At 40.0% G+C, this 23400-nt stretch overlaps 1 protein-coding gene across 5 annotated transcripts in view; it reads left to right on the forward strand.

The window, feature by feature from the left end:
* Positions 1 to 23400, forward strand: part of ITGA8 (integrin subunit alpha 8) — a 189226-nt gene that overhangs the window by 76868 nt on the left and 88958 nt on the right. For all 5 annotated transcript variants that reach the window (XM_032622802.1, XM_032622803.1, XM_032622804.1 and 2 more), the window contains exon 14: positions 23148 to 23193. In XM_032622802.1, the coding sequence (XP_032478693.1) occupies positions 23148 to 23193 (46 nt within the window). The remainder of the gene's footprint in view (positions 1 to 23147; positions 23194 to 23400) is intronic.

Below are 23400 nucleotides of genomic sequence, written 5' to 3' on the forward strand. Positions count from 1 at the left end.
ACTTATAAATGAGACTGGTCGAAAAGAAACAAACTTTTCTCCAAGACTTTTAGCAACTGACTGGACAGCACACATATTGTAAATGTGGCCACAACAAGGATAAAGTGAAATGCCTTTGATCCAGTGACATGAAATGCAACTAGCGAGGCATCAAGCAATGGTAGGGGGAAAGGGGTGATGCTTACAGTCACAGGATGCGAATAACACATAGAAAACAATTTTCATAAGGCAGACTTATCATCTGATAGTTCACTCTTATTTTTTGTGGGATTTTTTTAAAAAGAAAATAAAGTCTCAGTAAATTAGAATGTTGCAACCTAATACCACAATCCAACTCATAAATGTTTTCCTTCAGAGCTCATTTGGAAGCATTTCAGACAGCCTGTTGGGATTATTACTTTCTGGGATAAAATCACGCATTTTTTTTCCAAACGTTTTCTTCCTCAACTCATAACCCTCCTCTCAGTAATATTTTACATGTTACAATAAAAAAGCAAGGAGGAAAGGCAGCCTCTGTCTATTTTTAGATAAACACATTTACCAAATTCAGGGAGACTTATCTAAATGCCTGCTTCCCACAGACATGAGCTGTTTTTCCAGTGCCAAACTCTTAAGCCAATTTCGTAACCCACTTACAAGTCAGCATTGCCGTATTGACACAGCATCTTTAACTCCATCATTTTACACAGTTATCTTTAATCCTGTTGTTTCTCTTAAAATCATCCTTTTATGAAAGTGAGCAGACCCTGGGTGGGTCTAGGTAAACAGCTGTACTTGACAACCCCCAGTTTACCTTTAAAATGCTGTGGGAAGGGGCTTAGCAGAGATGGAGCCGGGACAGGGATGAGGAGTGTCTGGAAGAGATGCTGTGGGCTGTGAGCACAAGTAGTGCCAAGACAGGAGCCAGAAGTCTATGGATGTGGAGCTCGGGGAGCTGAGTCATGGACGTGGGCCAGCGTGATGTCCAGCTCTGGCTAAGCCAGGGAGAATGCCAGAAACTGTCCCATAAAGGAGGCAAGACGAGACACAAACCCTGCAGGAGCCCAGCTGACTCAAGAGGCAAAGCACAGTCCTGGATTGTAAATCAGAGCCGAGAAAGTACAGTCATGTGACCCCAACCAATTCTACTGAGCTCTTGGGCTTTCTCATCTGGAGAACCTTGAAGACTTCACCGGAGATTTGGCAACCAAGAGCGACTTGTCCAGAGTCATTAGGAAGCCAGCGGCAAAGTAAACTGGAACTGGTTAGAACTCCTAAATTTCTATCCTCTATTCAGGAATTTTCCACTTGAAATAGAACACTGCATTTAAAAGAGGGCTTCAAAGAGATAACAGTGAGAGAGAATTTACAAATCAAAATCGGCCTATATATAGGTACAAAAACCTGTACACAGATGTTTATAGTGACTTTCCAAAAACCGGAAACAACGCAAGCTCCCCTTAGCCAGGGATGGATAAACAAACCATGAGTCAGTGGGGTACAGCTCAGCATTAAAAAGGAATGAACTGCTGACACATGCAAGATCGTGGATGAATCTCAAATGCACTAAGTTCAGTGAAAGAAGCTAGATCCAAAAGGGTACATACTATTGGTGCAACCACTATGGAAAACAGTACGGAGGTTCCTCAAAAAACTAAAAATAGGGTTGCCATAGGATCCAGCAATCCCTCTCCTGGGCACATAACCGGGAAAAACTATCATTCGAAAAGATACGTGCACCCCAGTGTTCACTGCAGCACTATTTACAATAGCCAAGATGTGGAAACAACCAAAATGTCCATTGACAGATGAATGGTAGAGAAGATGTGGTACATATATACAATGGAATACTACTCAGCCATAAAAAAGAATGAAATAATGCCATTTGCAGCAACATGGATGGACCTAGAGATTATCATACTAAGGGAAGTAAGTCAGAGAAAGACAGAGACCATATGATATCACTTATATGTGGAATCTAAAATGTGACACAAGCGAACTTATCCATGAAACAGAAACAGACTCACAGACACAGAGAACAGACTTGTGGTGGCCGGGAAGGGGTGGGGGAGGAGGGGATTGGGAGTTTGGGATTAGCAGGTGCAACTAGTATATACAGGATGGATAAACAACAAGGTCCTACTGTATAGCTCAGGGAACTACATCCAATATTCCGTGGTAAACCATAATGGAAAAGAATATGAATATATGTATAACTGAGTCACTTTGCTCTACAGCAGAAATTAACACAACATTGTAAATCAGCTACACTCCAATAAAACAAGTTTAAAAAAATAAAAAAAGAGAGAGAAAAGGCCAGACAAGGTAAACCAAAAAAATGGCTACATACTGTATGCCTCCATCTATGAGACATTCTGGAAAACAGATCAGAGGATGCAGGGGGCTGGGGTGGAGCAGGCTTGACTAGAAAGTGCATGGGGGACGTTCTGGGATGATGGAGTTGTTCTGTATCTTGGTTGTGTTGGTAGTTACACAACCAGATGAATTTATCAAAGCTCTGAGAATAGGATACTTCTAAAAAAATTTTTATTGGAGTCTAGCTGATGTACAGTGTTGTGTTAGTTTCTGCTGTACAGCAAAGTGAATCAGTTATACACACACATATATCCACTCTTTTTTAGTTTCTGTTCCCATATAGGTCACTACAGAGTATTGAGTAGAGTTCCCTGTGCTATACTGTAGGTCCTTACTAGTTATCTATTTTATATACAGTAGTGTGTATATGTCAATCCCAATCTCCCAATTTATCCCTCCCCCACTTACCCCCTGGTAGCCATAAGTTTGTTTCCTACGTCTGTAACTTTATTTCTGTTTTGTAGATAAGTTCATTTGTACTCTTTTTGTAGATTCCACATATTAGGATACTTTTTAAGGATGAAATTTACTGTATGTAAAATATACCTGAATTTTAAGATTTTTTTAAAGTTAGCCTGTAGCTATGCTCCTGGCGAGCACTGGGACAAAAACAGGTAACAGCCAGACTGCCTGGGTTTAAAACTTGGCCTTGCCACTTACTATATTTAATTTTTCAGAACCTCATTTTCCCCATTTTAAAATGGGGATAATTAAGGTATCTACCACATGGGATTGTTGTAGCAATGAAATGCATATACTTAAAATGTTTAGAAGGTTAGCTTTTGCTGGATACATCTCTGCACAGCTGTCCAGTATAGCCTCAGGATAAATTCCTAGAAGTGCAAATTCTGGGCCAAACGTTTGCATTGTCCTACATACCAACAAAGCACCTTCTAAGAAAATGGTGCCAATTTCTATTCCCTCAAACAGAGCGTATGAGTTTTTGGTTCTCTTCTCTCTGCCTAATACTAAACTTTTCACCTTTTCAAATTTCAAAGGTCAAAAATGATATCTCATTGTTTCTTCCATTTGTAATCCTTTGATGACTAATGAGGTTGAACATCTTTTCATATACTTATTGGTCACAGCTATTTAATTTCACATGAATTGCCTGTTTATTATCTTTTTATTGGACTATTTAGTTTTATTAATTTGTATGAGTCTGTCATAAAATAGGGTTAATAATAATAACATTTATGTTTTCATAGGTGCCAGACATTCTTGAAAGCATTGAAAAATATTCCCATTTGATCAGAGGTCTGCATTGTAAACATCTTCTGTTTCTTTCACTTCTCTTTTGAACTTGCTTCAGTTTTAAAAAAGTAGTTTCAATCTTCAAATTCCTTTGTGGGGCTTCCCTGGTGGCACAGTGGTTGAGAGTCCGCCTGCCGATGCAGGAGACACGGGTTCATGCCCCGGTCCGGGAGGATCCCACATGCCGCGGAACGGCTGGGCCCGTGAGCCATGGCCGCTGAGCCTGTGCGTCCAGAGCCTGTGCTCCGCAACGGGAGAGGCCACAACAGTGAGAGGCCCGCGTACCAAAAAAGAAAAAAAAATTCCTTTGTGATTTCTACATTTGGGGGGGTCATGCTGCAGGGGGCACTTTCCTTTGGAGTCATCATTCTCTCTTTTTTTAATATAAATTTATTTATTTATTTATTTTTGGCTGCATTGGGTCTTCATTGCTGTGCACGGGCTTTCTCTAGTTGCAGCGAGCAGGGGCTGCTCTTCGTTGAGGTGCACGGGCTTCTCATTGCAGTGGCTTCTCTTGTTGTGGAGCACGGGCTCTAGGCACGCAGGCTTCAGTAGTTGTGGCTCGTGGGCTCTAGAGCGCAGGCTTGGTAGTTGTGGCGCATGGGCTTAGTTGCTCCGCGGCATGTGGGATCTTCCCGGACCAGGGCTCGAACCCGTGTCCCCTGCATTGGCAAGCGGATTCTTAACCACTGTGCCACCAGGGAAGCCCCTGAGTCATCATTATCTTTTCATACAACTCTTAGTTTCACATTCCCATGTTTCTCATTTATTTGGAAGCTCTTTATAGCACATCTCACTGTCCAGAATTATTCTGAAATAGTAAATGTCTTTTAAGTCCAAAATTTAAAAGGAGGAGTTTGATGGCATTTTGAGCAAGAGACCAGCACTCGTATATTTCTTAAGAAGATGAGAGAGTAAGAAGTAGGAAGAAAGAAGGTAGCAGGTAAGAAGGCTCACAGTTTATGAAATGTCAGTGCTTGGGTGACCGCGGAGGCTTCCCCCCATGAAACGCCTCTGGCAGACTCATTCATCTAACCCTGTCATCACTCTTCCTGTTGTCTTCCCCTCCCATCTAACCCCCTTCCATGAAGTTTCCATTCTCTCCTTTCTGCCCCCTGCCTACCTAGGCCCAGACCTCAAATCCACACTCAGAACAAAGCTGATGTTTTCACATTGAACTTCTTCCAACTCTAAAATTTCTTTCAGAGATTAATGAAATCAGTCCAAGTACCACTTTAGAGACTTGGCTCTTTACTTCTTCTTCGTTTAAAAACAACAGTTTTAGCGAAATAAAATACAAAACAGAGGTGTAATACATCTCCTATGACCTCACATTTTTTAGGGTTAGTTTTTCTTGCCAACTGATCCTGCATTCATGCTAATGTCCCCTTTTTGTATCCTTAAAAGTACTCAGTTCCATCAAAAGCCAAAAGGAAAATAAACTGTGTTTCTCGGGCAATGTGAGTGATAACAAAGGACTCCAGCATTTTTAGAACAGTTTTTGATTAAGGGGAAAGCACCAATTTTAGTGGCCAAATGTTTCTTCAAGGGAAAAATTAAAAGGCTAAATGTCTTTGTATAAAGAAAGGCAAAGCTTTTGTTTGCCTGTTTTCAGAATGTGCTTTTAAGACGTTTCTATAAGAAAGGAAAGTAAACATTAGATAAAGGTATAAGACCTGTTGTCTCAAAGTGAGGGAAAAAGTTCAGAGTTATGAATCCAAATATTAGCACCAAAATTTGTCATCAGATTATCATTGAAATCCCTTGATGTGAACATACACACACTACTGTATTTAAGATAAATAGCCAACAAGGACCTACTGTATAGCATAGGGAACTCTACTCAATATTCCGTGATAACCTATATGAGAAAAAAATCTAAAAAAGAATGAATATATGTATAACTGAATCACTTTGCTGTACACTTGAAACTAACACAACATTGTAAATCAACTATACGCCAATAAAATAAAAATAAAAAGAATACAGTAAAAGTCCCAAGGCAGGGTGGGTGGGGGGAGAAATTCCTAAGCATGGCAGAATTATGCAAGATTTTTTAAAATTGTGTGTGTATATGTATGTGTATATATATGCACACATATATACATATGTGTGTATATAGAGAGATACATACGGGTATATACATCTATATACTCAAACAAATATATGTATGTATATATATGGAACATAACATCATATATCTATACATGGAAATCACATAGCACTTATCAAAGCAAATCACATATTCTGGAAGGACAAATTGGTTAGAAATACAGATCAGCCGATCCATTCTCCTCCCCTAGAGAAATCTGATAACTTTAAGGTCCTGAGCATAAATGCTTCTGGCCTTTTCCAGCAGGCACAATACCAAGGTGGTGTCTCAAAAGACAAACATACTTCTGGTGGTAGATAACTGTTTTCTTGGCCTCTGAATAACTGTGGCTACATTCTCATGAAAAAAGGAAACGTGGCCTGTTTCGCCAGATATTTGATTTTTCCAGAGTAGGAAAATTCCCATCCTGAGGCCTAGGAACCAGAGTTCCCAAAGAAAAACGTGTGCTGCTCTTGACCATCAGGACCATCAACCTCTCCTCTGTAAAGACAGTCTGATCGTGATGCAGCCTCTGAATCTGGAGCCTCCGCGTGTGTATGCGTTTCTCTCCCAACACCTTCAAGGGCACATGCCAAAACTCAGCAGAACTTGATTGTAGCTGACATTAGCCTGTCTTAAAAACTGTTACATTTTCCTCATCTCTCTCTTCTTCAGTATATTATCTCATGATTACTTATCCTCCTATTTCACAGGTATCTATAAAGTCCCTGCCCTGTCTCTGGCACTGTGCCTGGTGCCGTGGATGCAAAGATTCTTTCTTTCTTCATTTATTTCAACCCCTACCACTCCATAAAATCTTTGTGATATGCAAACCTGAGGAAAGATTCCTGCCCTGGAAGAGTTTATAGTCTCATTTTCTTGGCCATTTCCAAAGAGTCAGTTCTTATAATTCTTCTGTTATTTATAAAGTGTCTAATCTCAAGATACAAACATTTCACCTTATTTGGAGACAAAAACAAAGCACATGATTCCCTTGAATCAGTTTCATAATGGAACTTTCCTGTCCGTGTGTCATATCAATAGATACGGATCAGGCCAAGTGCCACCTGTGTTATACTTGTCTAAATAATTAAGTCCAGGATTATACAAGAAGAACAGAGTTCGTGTTTCTTCAAATCAGTAGCTTTTTCCTCTGACATAGCAAAAACGCACTGATGTGCTGGGAGAGACGAATGTAACAGAAAAAAAATAAATGTCAAAATCGTTGCAAAACTTGAAATTCTGATGTGATTTTAAAAATTGGTAGACTTAGAAACTCTGACTTCTGGCTTCAAAGATTTGAACCCTTGGAAAAGAATATTTTATTCCATGAATCATAGATGGTCAAGTTGTAGCCCTTTACTTAACCGTCTTCCTTAATCTCACAGACAGAGCTCCTCAGATGACCTTCATTTGACTTATTAAACATTAGCATGCACATCTTTTAAAATATGGAGCTTTGGAGTCCAGTCTTGAGTCTATGATCTGAATCTGATTCTGTATCTATAAACAAGAGAGTTTTAAAAAACTTTTTATATTGAAGTATAGTTGACTTACAATATTCTGTTAGCTGCAGGTGTACAGCAGTGACTCAATTAAATGGATATATATATATATATATGCTTTTTCTGATTCTTTTCCATTATAGATTATTACAAGATGTTGAATGTAGTTCCCTGTGCTATACAGTATATCATTGTAGTTTATTTTATGTATAATGGCGTGTATCTGTTAATCCCACACTCCTAATTTATTTCTCCTCCATCCCTTTCCCCTTTGGTAATGACACATTTGTTTTCTATGTCTGTGAGCCTGTTTCTGATTTGCCTCAATACATAAATTCATTTGTACCGTTTTTTTTAGATTCTACATATAAGTGATATCATATGATATTTGTCTTTCTCTGTCTGACTTCACTCAGTATGATAATCTCTAGGTCCATCCACGTTGCTGCAAATGGCAATATTTCATTCTTTTTTATGGCAAAGTAATATCCCATTGTGTGTGTGTGTGTGTGTGTGTATACACACACACACACACACACACATATATATACACATACCACTTCTTCTTTATCCATTCATCAGTTGATGGACACTTAGGTTGCTTGAATTTTGACTGTGATTTTAATCCTGAAGCCATTTGAGTCCATTTTTTAAAAAACATTTTTAACAAGAATTATTGTGTCTTAGGTTGGGTTCTTTTAGAGCAGACATTAAGACAAGGATTAGAAGACAAGTGGTTTGACTAGATAGCCTCATCCACCAGAGGGCAGACAGCAGAAGCAAGAAGAACTACAATCCTGCAACCTGTGGAACAAAAACCACATTCACAGAAAGATAGACAAGATGAAAAGGCAGAGGGCTATGTACCAGATGAAGGAACAAGATAAAACCCCAGAAAAACAACTAAATGAAGTGGAGATAGGCAACCTTCCAGAAAAAGAATTCAGAATAATGATAGTGAAGATGATCCAGGACCTCAGAAAAAGAACGGAGGCAAAGATCGAGAAGATGCAAGAAATGTTTAACAAAGACCTAGAAGAATTAAAGAACAAACAAACAGAGATGAACAATACAATAACTGAAATGAAAACTACACTAGAAGGAATCAATAGCAGAATAACTGAGGCAGAAGAACGGAGAAGTGACCTGGAAGACAGAATGGTGGAATTCACTGCTGCGGAACAGAATAAAGAAAAAAGAATGAAAAGAAATGAAGACAGCCTAAGAGACCTCTGGGACAACACTAAATGCACCAACATTCATACTATAGGGGTCCCAGAAGGAGAAGAGAGAAAGAAGGGACCCGAGCAAATATTTGAAGAGATTATAGTTGAAAACTTCTTGGGTGGGAAAGGAAATAGCCACCCAAGTCCAGGAAGTGCAGAGAGTCCCATACAGAATAAACCCAAGGAGAAACATGCCAGGACACATAGTCAATCAAATTGGCAAAAATTATAGACAAGGAAAATTGTTGAAAGCAGCAAGGGAAAAACGACAAATAACATACAAGGGAACTCCCATAAGGTTAAGAGCTGATTTCTCAGCAGAAACTCTACAAGCCAGAAGGTAGTGGCATGACATATTTAAAGTGATGAAAGGGAAGAATTCACAACCGAGATTACTCTACCCAGCAAGGATCTCATTCAGATTCGATGGAGAAATCAAAAGCTTTACAGACAAGCAAAAGCTAAGAGAATTCAGCACCACCAAAACAGCTTTACAACAAATGCTAAAGGAACTTCTCTAAGTGGGAAACACAAGAGAAGAAAAGGACCTACAAAAACAAACCCAAAACAATTAAGAAAATAGTAATAGGAACATACATATCGATAATTACCTTAAATAAACATGAATGGATTAAATGCTCCAACCAAAAGACACAGGCTCACTGAATGGATACAGAAACAAGACCCATATATATGCTGTGTACAAGAGACCCACTTCAGACCTAGGGACACATACAGACGGAAAGTGAGGGGATAGAAAAAAATATTCCATGCAAATGGAAATCAAAAGAAAGCTGGAGTAGCAATACTCATATCAGATAAAATAGACTTTAAAATAAAGAATGTTACAAGAGACGAGGAAGGACATTACATAATGATCAAGGGATCAATCCAAGAAGATATAACAATTATAATTATCTATGCACCCAACATAGGAGCACCTCAATACATAAGGCAACTGCTAATAGCTATAAAAGAGGAAATCGACAGTAACACAATAATAGTGGGGGACTTTAATACCTCACTTATACCAATGGACAGATCATCCAAACAAAATTAACAAGTAAACACAAGCTTTAAATGACACAACAGACCAGATAGAATTAATTGATATTTATAGGACATTCCATCCAAAAACAGCAGATTACACTTTCTTCTCAAGTCCTCATGGAACATTCTCCAGGACAGATCACATCTTGGGTCACAAACCAAGCCTCAGTAAATTTAAGAAAATTGAAATCATATCAAGCATCTTTTCTGACCACAAGGCTATGAGATTAAAAATCAATTACGGGGGGAAAATGTACAAAACACAAACACATGGAGGCTAAACAATACGTTACTAAATAACCAAGAGTACACTGAAGAAATCAAAGAGGAAATCAAAAAATAACTAGAGAAAAATGACAATGAAAACACGATGATGGGACCTTGAAGATGGCGGAAGAGTAAGACGCGGAGATCGCCTTCCTCCCCACGGATACACCAGAAATACATCCACACGTGGAACAACTCCTACAGAACTCCTACTGAAGGCTGGCAGAAGACCTCAGACCTCCCAAAAGGCAAGAAACTCCCCACGTAACTGGGTAGGGCAAAAGAAAAAACAGAGACAAAAGAATAAGGACGGCACCTGCACCAGTGGGAGGGAGCTGTGAAGGAGGAAAAGTTTCCACACACTAGGAAGCCCCTCCGCGGGCGGAGACTGCGGGAGGCAGAGGGGGGAGTTTCGGGACCGCGGAGTAGTGCACAGCGACGGGTGCGGAGGGCAAAGCGGGGAGATTCCTGAACAGACGATCGGTGCCGACCGGCACTCACCAGCCCGAGAGGCTTGCTGCTCACCCACCGGGGCGGGCGGGGCTGCGAGCTGAGGCTCGGGTTTTGGTTTTGGACGGAGCTCAGGGAGAGGACTGGGGTTGGCGGCTTGAACATAGCCTGAAGGGGTTAGTGCACCACGACTAGCCGGGAGGGAGTTCGGGGAAAAGCCTGCACCGGCCGAAGAGGCAAGAGACTTTTTCTTCCCTCTTTGTCTCCTGGTGCGCGAGGAGAGGGGTTTAAGAGCGCTGCTTAAAGGAACTCCAGAGACGGGCGCGAGCCGCGGCTAAAAGCGCGAACCCCAGAGACGGGCGCGAGCCGCAGCTGAGGGCGCGAGCCCCCGAGACGGGCGCGAGCCGCGGCTGAGGGCGCGAGCCCCCGAGACGGGCGCGAGCCGCGGCGGGAAGCGCGAACCCCAGAGACGGGCGGGAGACGCTAAGGCTGCTGCTGCCGCCACCGAGGGGCCTGTGTGCGAGCACAGGTCACTCTCCACACCCCTCTTCCGCGGAGCCTGTGCAGCCCGCCACTGCCAGGTTCCCGGGATCCAGGGACAACTTCCCCGGGACAACGCACGGCGGGCCTCAGGCTGGTGCAACGTCACGCCGGCCTCTGCCGCAACGTCACGCTGCCTCTGCCGCCGCAGGCCCGCCCCGCACGCAGTGCCCCTCCTTCCCCCATCCCCCAACCCCCGGCCTGAGTGAGCCGGAGGCCCCGAATCAGCGGCTCCTTTAACCCCGTCCTGTCTGAGCGAAAAAACAGACGCCCTCCAGCGACCTACACGCAGAGGCAGGGCCAAATCCAAAGCTGAGCTCCTGTGAGCTGTGAGAACAAAGAAGAGAAAGGGAAATCTCTCCCAGCAGCCACAGAAGCAGCGGATTAAAGCTCCACAATCAACTTGATATACCCTGCATCTGTGGAATACCTGAATAGACAAGGAATGATCCCAAATTGAAGAGGTGGAATTTAGGAGCGAGATCTATGATTTTTTTCCCTTTTCCTCTTTTTGTGAATGTGTACGTGTATGCTTCTGTGTGAGATCTGGTCTGTATACTCTTGCTTCCACCATTTGTCCTAGGGCTCTATCCGTCCATGACTTTTTTTTAAAAATTCTTTTTCTTAATAATTAAGTTTAATTGTAATAACTTTATTATACTTTACCTTCGTTCTTTCTTTCTTTCCTTCCTTCCTTCCCTCCTTTAGACAACGAATCACCCCAAATTGAGGAGGTGGTCTCACGGAGCAGGATTTATGATTTTTCCCCCTTTACCTCTTTTTGTGAAGGTGTATGTGTATGCTTCTGTGTAAGATTTTCTCTGTATAGCTTTGCTTCCAACATTTGTCCTAAGGTTCTATCCGTCCCTTTTTTTTTTTTTTTCCTAAATATTTTTTAATTCAATAACTATATTATACTTTATTTTATTTTTACTGTATCATCTTTCTTTCTGTCTTTTTTCCTTCTTTCCCTCCTTCCTTCCTTCCTCCCTCCCTCCCTCCCTCCTTTCTTTCCTTCTTTGCTTCTTTCTTCCTTCCTTCCTTTCCTCCTTTCCTTCTTTCTTTACTCATACTTCTACTAATTCTCCCTACTTTTTCTCCCTTTTATTCTGAGCTGTGTGGATGAAAGGCTCTTGGTGCACCAGCCAGGAGTCAGGGCTCTGCCTCTGAGGTAGGAGAGCCAACTTCAGGACACTGGTCAACAAGAGACCTCCCAGCTCCACATAATATTAAACGGTGGAAATCTCCCAGAGACCTCCATCTTAACACCAGCACCCAGCTTCACTCAACGACCAGCAAGCCACAGTGCTGGACAACCTATGCCAAACAACTAGCAAAACAGGAACACAACCCCACCCATTAGCAGAGAGGCTGCCTAAAATCATAATAAGGCCACAGACACCCCAAAACACACCACCAGACGTGAACCTGCCCACTAGAGAGACAAGATCCAGCCTCATCCAGCACAACACAGGCACTAGTCCCCTCCACCAGGAAGCCTACACAACCCACTGAAACAACCTTAGCCACTGGAGACAGACATCAAAAACAACGGGAACTACGAAAGTGCAGCCTGCAAAAAGGAGACCCCAAACACAGTAAGATAAGCAAAATGAGAAGACAGAAAAACACACAGCAGATGAAGGAGCAAGATAAAAACCCACCAGACCTAACAAATGAAGAGGAAATAGGCAATCTACCTGAAAAAGAATTCAGAATAATGATACTAAGGATGATCCGAAATCTTGGAAGTAGAATGGACAAAATGCAAGAAACAGTTAACAAGGACCTACAAGAACTAAAGACGAAACAAGCAACGATGAACAATGCAATAAATGAAATTAAAATCACTCTAGATAGGATCAATAGCAGAATAACTGAGGCAGAAGAACGGATAAGTGACCTGGAAGATAAAGTAGTGGAAATAACTACTGCAGAGCAGAATAAAGAAAAAAGAATGAAAAGAACTGAGGACAGTCTCAGAGACCTCTGGGACAACATGAAACGCACCAACATTCGAATTATAGGGGTTCCAGAAGAAGAAGAAAGAAAGAAAGGGACTGAGAAAATATTTGAAGAGATTATAGTTGAAAACTTCCCTAATATGGGAAAGGAAATAGTTAATCAAGTCCAGGAAGCACAGAGGGTCCCATACAGGATAAATACAAGGAGAAACACGCCAAGACACATATTAATCAAACTGTCAAAAATTAAATACAAAGAAAGCATATTAAAAGCAGCAAGGGAAAAACAACAAATAACACACAAGGGAATCCCCATAAGGTTAACAGCTGATCTCTCAGCAGAAACCCTACAAGCCAGAAGGGAGTGGCAGGACATACTGAAAGTGCTGAAGGAGAATAGCCTGCAACCAAGACTACTCTACCCAGCAAGGATCTCATTCACATTTGATGGAGAAATTAAAACCTTTACAGACAAGCAAAAGCTGAGAGAGTTCAGCACCACCAAACCAGCTTTACAACAAATGCTAAAGGAACTTCTCTAGACACGAAACACAAGAGAAGGAAATGACCTATAGTAGCGAACCCAAAACAATATATAAAATGGAAATAGGAACATACATATCGATAATTACCTTAAATGTAAATGGACTAAATGCTCCCACCAAAAGACACAGATTGGCTGAATGGATACAAAAACAAGACCCTTATATATGCTGTCTACAAGAGACCCACTTCAGAACTAGAGACACATACAGACTGAAAGTAAGGGGATGGAAAAAGATATTCCATGCAAATGGAAACCAAAAGAAAGCTGGAGTAGCAATTCTCATATCAGACAAAATAGACTTTAAAATAAGGACTATTAAAAGGGACAAAGAAGGACACTACATAATGATCAAGGGATCGATCCAAGAAGAAGATATAACAATTGTAAATATTTATGCACCCAACATAGGAGCACCTCAATACATAAGGCAAATACTAACAACCATAAAAGGGGAGATCAACAGTAACACATTCATAGTAGGGGACTTTAACACCCCACTTTCACCCATGGACAGATCATCCAAAATGAAAATAAATAAGGAAACACAAGCTTTAAATGATACATTAAACAAGATGGACTTAATTGATATTTATAGGACACTCCATCCAAAAACAACAGAATACACATTTTTCTCAAGTGCTCATGGAACATTCTCCAGGATAGATCATATCTTGGGTCACAAATCAAGCCTTGGTAAATTTAAGAAAACTGAAATTGTATCAAGTATCTTTTCCGACCACAACGCCATGAGACTAGATATCAATTACAGGAAAAGATCTTTAAAAAATACAAACACATGGAGGCTAAACAATACACTACTTAATAATGAAGTGATCACTGAAGAAATCAAAGAGGAAATAAAAAAATACCTAGAAACAAATGACAATGGAGACACAACGACCCAAAACCTATGGGATGCAGCAAAAGCAGTTCTAAGGGGGAAGTTTATAGCAATACAAGCCCACCTTAAGAAGCAGGAAACATCTCGAATAAACAACCTAACCTTGCACCTCAAGCAATTAGAGAAAGAAGAACAAAAAAACCCCAAAGCTAGCAGAAGGAAAGAAATCATAAAAATCAGATCAGAAATAAATGAAAAAGAAATGAAGGAAACAAGAGCAAAGATCAATAAAACTAAAAGCTGGTTCTTTGAGAAGATAAACAAAATAGATAAACCACTAGCCAGACTCATCAAGAAAAAAAGGGAGAAGACTCAAATCAATAGAATTAGAAATGAAAAAGGAGAAGTAACAACTGACACTGCAGAAATAAAAAAAATCATGAGAGATTACTACAAGCAACTCTATGCCAATAAAATGGACAATCTGGAAGAAATGGACAAATTCTTAGAAATGCACAACCTGCCAAGACTGAATCAGGAAGAAATAGAAAATATGAACAGACCAATCACAAGCACTGAAATTGAAACTGTGATTAAAAACCTTCCAACAAACAAAAGCCCAGGACCAGATGGCTTCACAGGTGAATTCTATCAAACGTTTAGAGAAGAGCTAACACCTATCCTTCTCAAACTCTTCCAAAATATAGCAGAGGGAGGAACACTCCCAAATTCCTTCTACGAAGCCACCATCACCTTGATACCAAAACCAGACAAGGATGTCACAAAGAAAGAAAACTACAGGCCAATATCACTGATGAACATAGATGCAAAAATCCTCAACAAAATACTAGCAAACAGAATCCAACAGCACATTAAAAGGATCATACACCATGATCAAGTGGGGTTTATTCCAGGAATGCAAGGATTCTTCAATATACGCAAATCTATCAATGTGATAAACCATATTAACAAATTGAAGGAGAAAAACCATATGATCATCTCAATAGATGCAGAGAAAGCTTTCGACAAAATTCAACACCCGTTTATGATAAAAACCCTCCAGAAAGTAGGCATAGAGGGAACTTTCCTAAACATAATAAAAGCCATATATGACAAGCCCACAGCAAACATCATCCTCAATGGTGAAAAACTGAAAGCATTTCCACTAAGATCAGGAACAAGACAAGGTTGCCCACTCTCACCACTCTTATTCAACATAGTTTTGGAAGTTTTAGCCACAGCAATCAGAGAAGAAAAGGAAATAAAAGGAATCCAAATCGGAAAAGAAGAAGTAAAGCTGTCACTGTTTGCAGATGACATGATACTATACATAGAGAAACCTAAAGATGCTACCAGAAAACTACTAGAGCTAATCAATGAATTTGGTAAAGTAGAAGGATACAAAATTAATGCACAGAAATCTCTGGCATTCCTATATACTAATGATGAAAAATCTGAAAGTGAAATCAAGAAAACACTCCCATTTACCATTGCAACAAAAAGAATAAAATATCTAGGAATAAACCTACCTAAGGATACGAAAGACCTGTATGCAGAAAATTATAAGACACTGATGAAAGAAATTAAAGATGATACAAATAGATGGAGAGATATACCATGTTCTTGGATGGGAAGAATCAACATTGTGAAAATGACTCTACTACCCAAAGCAATCTACAGATTCAATGCAATCCCTATCAAACTACCACTGGCATTTTTCACAGAACTAGAACAAAAAATTTCGCAATTTGTATGGAAACACAAAAGACCCCGAATAGCCAAAGCAATCTTGAGAACGAAAAAAGGAGCTGGAGGAATAAGGCTCCCTGACTTCAGACTATATTACAAAGCAACAGTAATCAAGACAGTATGGTACTGGCACAAAAGCAGAAAGATAGATCAGTGGAACAGAATAGAAAGCCCAGAGATAAACCCACGCACATATGGACACCTTATCTTTGATAAAGGAGGCAGGAATGTACAGTGGAGAAAGGACAGCCTCTTCAATAAATGGTGCTGGGAAAACTGGACAGGCACATGTAAAAGTATGAGATTAGATCACTCCCTAACACCATACACAAAAATAAGCTCAAAATGGACTAAAGACCTAAATGTAAGGCCAGAAACTATCAAACTCTTAGAAGAAAACATAGGAAGAACACTCTATGACATAAATCACAGCAAGATCCTTTCTGACCCACCTCCTAGAGTAATGGAAATAAAAACAAAAATAAACAAATGGGACCTAATGAAACTTCAAAGCTTTTGCACAGCAAAGGAAACCATAACCAAGACCAAAAGACAACCCTCAGAATGGGAGAAAACATTTGCAAATGAAGCAACTGACAAAATTTACAAGCAGCTCATGCAGCTCAATAACAAAAAAACAAACAACCCCATCCAAAAATGGGCAGAAGACCTAAATAGACATTTCTCCAAAGAAGATATACAGAATGCCAACAAACACATGAAAGAATGCTCAACATCATTAATCATTAGAGAAATGCAAATCAAAACTACAATGAGATATCATCTCACACCAGTCAGAATGGCCATCATCAAAAAATCTAGAAACAATAAATGCTGGAGAGGGTGTGGAGAAAAGGGGACACTCTTGCACTGCTGGTGGGAATGTGAATTGGTTCAGCCACTGTGGAGAACAGTATGGAGGTTCCTTAAAAAACTACAGATAGAATTACCATATGACCCAGCAATCCCACTACTTGGCATATACCCTGAGAAAACCAAAATTCAAAAAGAGTCATGTACCAAAATGTTCATTGCAGCTCTATTTACAATAGCCAGGACATGGAAACAACCTAAGCGCCCATCATCAGATGAATGGATAAAGAAGATGTGGCACATATACACAATGGAATATTACTCAGCCTTAAAAAGAAATGAAATTGAGCTATTTGTAATGAGATGGATAGACCTAGAGTCTGTCATACAGAGTGAAGTAAGTCAGAAAGAAAAAGACAAATACCGTATGCTAACACATATATATGGAATTTAAGGGAAAAAAATGTCATGAAGAACCTAGGGGTAAGATAGGAATAAAGACGCAGACCTACTGGAGAACGGACTTGAGGGTATGGGGAGAGGGAGGGGTGAGTTTTGACAGGGCGAGAGAGAGTCATGGACATATACACACTAACAAACGTAGTAAGGTAGATAGCTGGGGGGAAGCAGCCGCAAGGCACAGGGATATTAGCTCGGTGCTTTGTGACAGCCTGGAAGGGTGGGATGGAGAGAGTGGGAGGGAGGGAGACGCAAGAGGGAAGACATATGGGAACATATGTATATGTATAGCTGATTCACTTTGTTATAAAGCAGAAACTAACACACCATTGTAAAGCAATTATACCCCAATAAAGATGTTTAAAAAAAAAAAACACGATGATCCAAAACCTATGGGATGCAGCAAAAGCAGTTCTAAGAGGGAAGTTTATAGCAATACAAGCCTACCTCAAGAAACAAGAAAAATCTCAAATAAACAATCTAACCTTACACCTATAGGAACTAGAGAAAGAAGAACAAACACAACCCAAAGTTAGTAGAAGGAAAGAAAGCATAAAGATCAGAGCAGAAATAAATGAAACAGAAACAAAGAAAACAATAGCAAAGATCAATAAAACTAAAAGATGGTTCTTTGAGAAGATAAAATTGATAAACCATTAGCCAGACTCATCAAGAAAAAGAGGGAGAGGACTCAAATCAGTAAAATTAGAAATGAAAAAGGAGAAGTTATAACAGACATCACAGAAATACAAAGCATCCTAAGAGACTACTACAAGCAACTCTATGCCAATAAAATGGACAAATTCTTAGAAAGTTATAACCTTCCAAGACTGAACCAGGAAGAAATAGAAAATACGAACAGACCAATCACAAGTAATGAAATTGAAACTGTGGTTAAAAATCTTCCAACAAACAAAAGTCCAGGACCAGATGGCTTCACAGGTGAATTCTATCAAACATTCAGAGAAGCGCTAACATCCATCCTTCTCAAACTCTTCCAAAAAACTGCAGGGGAAGGAACATTCCCAAACTCATTCTATGAGGCCACCTTCACCCCGATACAAAACCAGACAAAGATACTACGAAAAAAGAAAATTACAGACCAATATCACTGATGAAAATAGATGCAAGAATCCTCAATAAAATACTAGCAAACAGAATCCAACCACACATTAAAGGGATCATACACCATGATCAAGTGGGATTTATCCCAGGGATGCAAGGATTCGTCAATATACGCCAATCAGTCAATGTGATACACCATATTAACAAATTGAAGGATAAAAACCGTATGATCATCCCAATAGATGCAGAAAAAGCTTTGACAAAATTCAACACCCATTTATGATAAAAACTCTCCAGAAAATGGGCATAGAGGGAACCTATCTCAACATAATAAAGGCCGTATATGACAAACCCACAGCAGACATCATTCTCAATGGTGAAAAACCAAAAGCATTTCCTCTAAGATCAGGAACAAGACAAGGATGTCCACTCTCACCACTATCATTCAACATAGTTTTGGAAGTCCTAGCCACGGCGATCAGAGAAGAAAAAGAAATAAAAGGAATACAAATTGGAAGAGAAGAAGTAAAACTGTCACTGTTTGCAGATGACATGATACTATACATAGAGAATCCTAAAGATGCCACCAGAAAACTACTAGAGCTAATCAATGAATTTGGTAAAGTTGCAGGATACAAAATTAACACACAGAAATCTCTTGCATTCCTATACACTAATGATGAAAAATCTGAAAGAGAAATTAAGGAAACACTCCCATTTACCACTGCAACAAAAAGAATAAAATACCTAGGAATAAACCTACCTGGGGAGACAAAAGACCTGTATGCAGAAAACTGTAAGACACTGATGAAAGAAATTAAAGATGATACCAACAGATGGGGAGATATACCATGTTCTTGGATTGGAAGAATCAATATTGTGAAAATGACTACACTACCCAAAGCAATCTACAGATTCAATGCAATCCCTATCAAATTACCAATGACACTTTTTACAGAACTAGAACAAAAAATCTTAAAATCTGTATGGAGACACAAAAGACCCTGAATAGCCAAAGCATTCTTGAGGGAAAAAAAAACGGAGCTGGAGGAATCAGACTCCCTGACTCCAGACTATACTACAAAGCTATAGTAATCAAGAGAATATGGTACTGGCAGAAAAACAGAAATATAGATCAATGGAACAGGCTAGAAAGCCCGGAGATAAACCCACGCACCTACGGTCAATTAATCTACGACAAAGGAGGCAAGGATATGCAATGGAGAAAAGACAGTCTCTTCAATAAGTGGTGCTGGGAAAACTGGACAGCTACATGTAAAAGAATGAAATCAGAGCACTCCCTTACCCCATACACAAAAATAAACTCAAAATGGATTAGAGACCTAAATGTAAGACTGGACACTATAAAACTGTTAGAGGAAAACATAGGAAGAACACTCTTTGACATAAATCACAGCAAGATCTTTTCTGATCCACCTCCTACAGTAATGGAAATAAAAACAAAAATAAACAAATGGGACCTAGTGAAACTTAAAAGTTTTTGCAAAGCAAAGGAAACTACAAATAAGACGAAAAGACAACCCTCAGAATGGGAGAAAATATTTGCAAATGAATCAACAGACAAAGGATTAATCTCCAAAATATATAAACAGCTCATGCAGCCCAATATTAAAAAAACAAACAACCCAATCCAAAAATGGGCAGAAGGCCTAAATAGACATTTCTCCAAAGAAGACATACAGATGGCCGAGAAGCACATGAAAAGCTGCTCAACATTACTAATTATTAGAGAAATGCAAATCAAAACTATAATGAGCTATCACCTCACACCAGTCAGAATGGCTGTCATCAGAAAATCTACAAACAACGAACGCTGGAGAGGGTGTCGAGAAAAGGGAACCCTCTTGTACTGTTGGTGGGAATGTAAATTGATACAGCCACTATGGAGAACAGTATGGAGGTTCCTTAAAAAACTAAAAATAGAGTTACCATATGACCCAGCAATCCCACTCCTGGGCATATACCCAGAGAAAACCATAATTCAAAAAGACACATGCACCCCAATGTTCACTGAAGCACTATTTACAATAGCTAGGTCATGGAAGCAACCTAAATGCCCATCAACAGACGAATGGATAAAGAAGATGTGGCACATACATACAATGGAATATTACTCAGCCATAAAAAGGAACAAAATCGGGTCATTTGTAGAGACGTGGATGAATCTAGAGATTGTCATACAGAGTGAAGTAAGTCAGAAAGAGAAAAACGAATATTGTATATTAACGTATATATGTGGAATCTAGAAAAATGGTACAGATGAACTGGTTTGCAGGGCAGAGAGTGAAACACAGACGTAGAGAACAAACATACAGACACCAAGGGGGGAAAGTGGTGGGGGGAGGTGGCGGTGGTGTGATGAATTGGGAGATTGGGATTGACATGTATACACTAATATGTATAAAATAGATATTTAATGAGAACCTGCTGTATAAAAAAATTAATTAAGTTCAAAAAAGAAGGCAAGTGGTTTGAGAAATATCCCCAGAAAATCATTGCTAAGGGAGTAGGGAAGAGAGATGTGGGAAGGGAAGATTATCCTCAAGAGGCTGACAGGGTGGGCAACTCGGACTCTGTCTAGCTGGGGAAATCTGGGAGACAGGGAAGTACATGTCTCAGAGTCACCCTAAGAAAGCAGCCATGTGCGCTCATGTACCTGCTTATCCATCCAACTCCCATGCATCATGGACCGAGGACAATGCCCTTGGCCCAGCCAAGAGAGGCCCCTAGAGAAGAATCATATTGCTTGCAGCCTGGCCAGTTCCTTTGTTCTGGAAAGGTGAATGCCAAGGGCATGTGGCTATAAATCATTTTCCTGTACGAACTCCATTGAACCAGTTTAATTTCTTGATCGGTTTTCCATATGGCACTGACAAAGGAGTTCCCTCCTCTCTTTTTCTTTTTTTTTTCATTTTCACTTCTGTCCTACTAGAATTAACCGGTTAGAGTTTCAGCTATTGTAAGTTTTCTTCTGTGGCCGTTATTTCTTCCGAATCCAGTTTTCCCATCTCTGCTTCTAAATGTTACTCTGCAGATATCACCATGGTCATTTAAATTTTTGTTTGATTGCATCCACCGAGAAAGAATAACCATTATAGATGAGATTAAGAAAAACAGAGAGTTCTGCCTATATATCAGCCGGTCACTGAGGTCACTGTGAACATTACCCCTCAAATAGTCTAAGATTGCTCTGTTGCCCGGCACCACTGTAACCCAGCTTCACCTCTTACGTACTTGTGTGAACTTCAATGAATGTATCGGTGAGCCTCCCTAAGTCTCAAATTACTCTTCTGTAAAACTGTGCTAATAATATGATAGAGACTTCTTAACTTGTTAAGAATAAGTTAAAGTAAATCTATTAAAAGGATTCCTGGCCTAGAATAAGTGTTCAATATGTGCTATTTAGTATTATCATTGTTGTTGTTATTTAATATTTTTGTAGAGTGGCTTCCCTGCTTATCCAGGGGGGCATACGTTCCACGACCCTCCAGTGGATGCCTGAAACCGCGGAGAGTACTGAACCCTACACATACTATGTTTTTTCCTATACATAAAGCTGGATTTATAAATTAGGCACAGTCAGAGATTAACAACAATAACTAATAATAAAATAGAACAATTATAATCATATACTATAATAAAAATTATGTGAATGTGGTTTCTCTCTCAAAATATCTTATTGTTACAAATTTAATGCCCTTTCCATCTTAACTAAGCACTTCTCACCCACCGTGGCTTTAACTTTTGCAGTTTGAGATGCGACAGCAAAACTAGCACGGCTTTCTTTTTCCTTCTTCACAATTTCACAGACATAAGATTTCTTCTTACCACAGATCTTAGCAACCTCGGCATAGGATTTTGTTTCTTTCCTTATTAAGTGGAGAACGTTCACCTTTTTACTTAAAGGAAGCACTTTACGGCTTCTCTTTGGCACGTCTTAATTGCCAGCATCACTCCTTTTTAAAAAATTTTTTTTAATTTTAATTTTTTTTGGCCGTGCCACGCGGCGTGCGGGATCTTAGTTCCCCGACCAGGGATCGAACCCCTGCCCCCTGCAGTGGAAGCATGGAGTCTTAGCCACTGGACCGCCAGGGAAGTCCCTAGTCTCACTCCTCTTGCACTTTGGAGCCATTATTAAGTAAAGTAAGGGTCACTTGAACAAGCACTGAGACACCAAGTTGGCTAAGTGACTACGGACAGGACACGCTGGACCAAGGGATCATTCACATCCCGGGCGGGACAGAGCAGGACGGCGTGAGATTTCATCACGTTGCTCAGAACGGCATGCAATTTAAAACGGATGAGCTGTTGATTTCTGGAATTTTCCACTTAATATTTTCAGACCGTGGCTGACCACAGGTAACTGAAACTGAAGAAGCAAAACCGCAAATGAGGAGAGACGGCTGTAATGCTATGTCAGTTATTTCATATGCTACTGATCACTGTGCCAAAACCATACTTGCCATCCGCACATTTGTCAAGAGCAAATGGCTGTGACGAGATGACAGCCAAAATGTCTCACTTCGTTGGTAAAATACTTTCCTTATAGGGTTGCTCCGGTAGCGGGATGATAAAATACTATGTGCTACGAGCCTGGCACTTAGTAGGCCCTTAGCCCCTGCTTTTCCCCTTCTGATTTAAGATGTGTGCCTTGAGTCTGGAGGATAGGAGAAATGGTGTTACGATGAGCATCTGAAGCATTTCTAGAAGGCTGGCCTTCCTGAGTCCAGAAGGGTTTGAGATCTATTGATGTATGTGTCTTACGGAGCTAGAGTGAAGTTCCAGTATCCTTTCCAAAATGTCTTAAGAACGGTGTGATTTGCTGTTCTTACTTTTATGACTCTCACTCTGCAATCAGCATTTCAGGATGCTTTATGTGCTATTTATAATTATGAGTTTGGATCGTTTCTATAAAATTTGTACACGTGTTGTGTTTTTGTCTTTTTTAGATTTAATTGTGGGTGCATTTGGAACAGGAAAAGTAGCTGTTTACAGGTATGTGGTTGGTGGTATGCAAATGCTCTTTTCTTTTATTGACATGTAACATTATATTAGTTTCAGGCATACAACATAATGATTCAATATTTGTATATACTGCAAAATCATCACCACAATGTCTAGTTGATAACATCCATCACCACACATAGTTACAGTTTTTGTGTGTGTGATGAGCACTTTTAAGATCTACCCTCTTAGCAACTT

The sequence above is a fragment of the Phocoena sinus genome, chromosome 2, assembly GCF_008692025.1.
Source record: "Phocoena sinus isolate mPhoSin1 chromosome 2, mPhoSin1.pri, whole genome shotgun sequence".
Lineage (NCBI taxonomy): Eukaryota > Metazoa > Chordata > Mammalia > Artiodactyla > Phocoenidae > Phocoena > Phocoena sinus.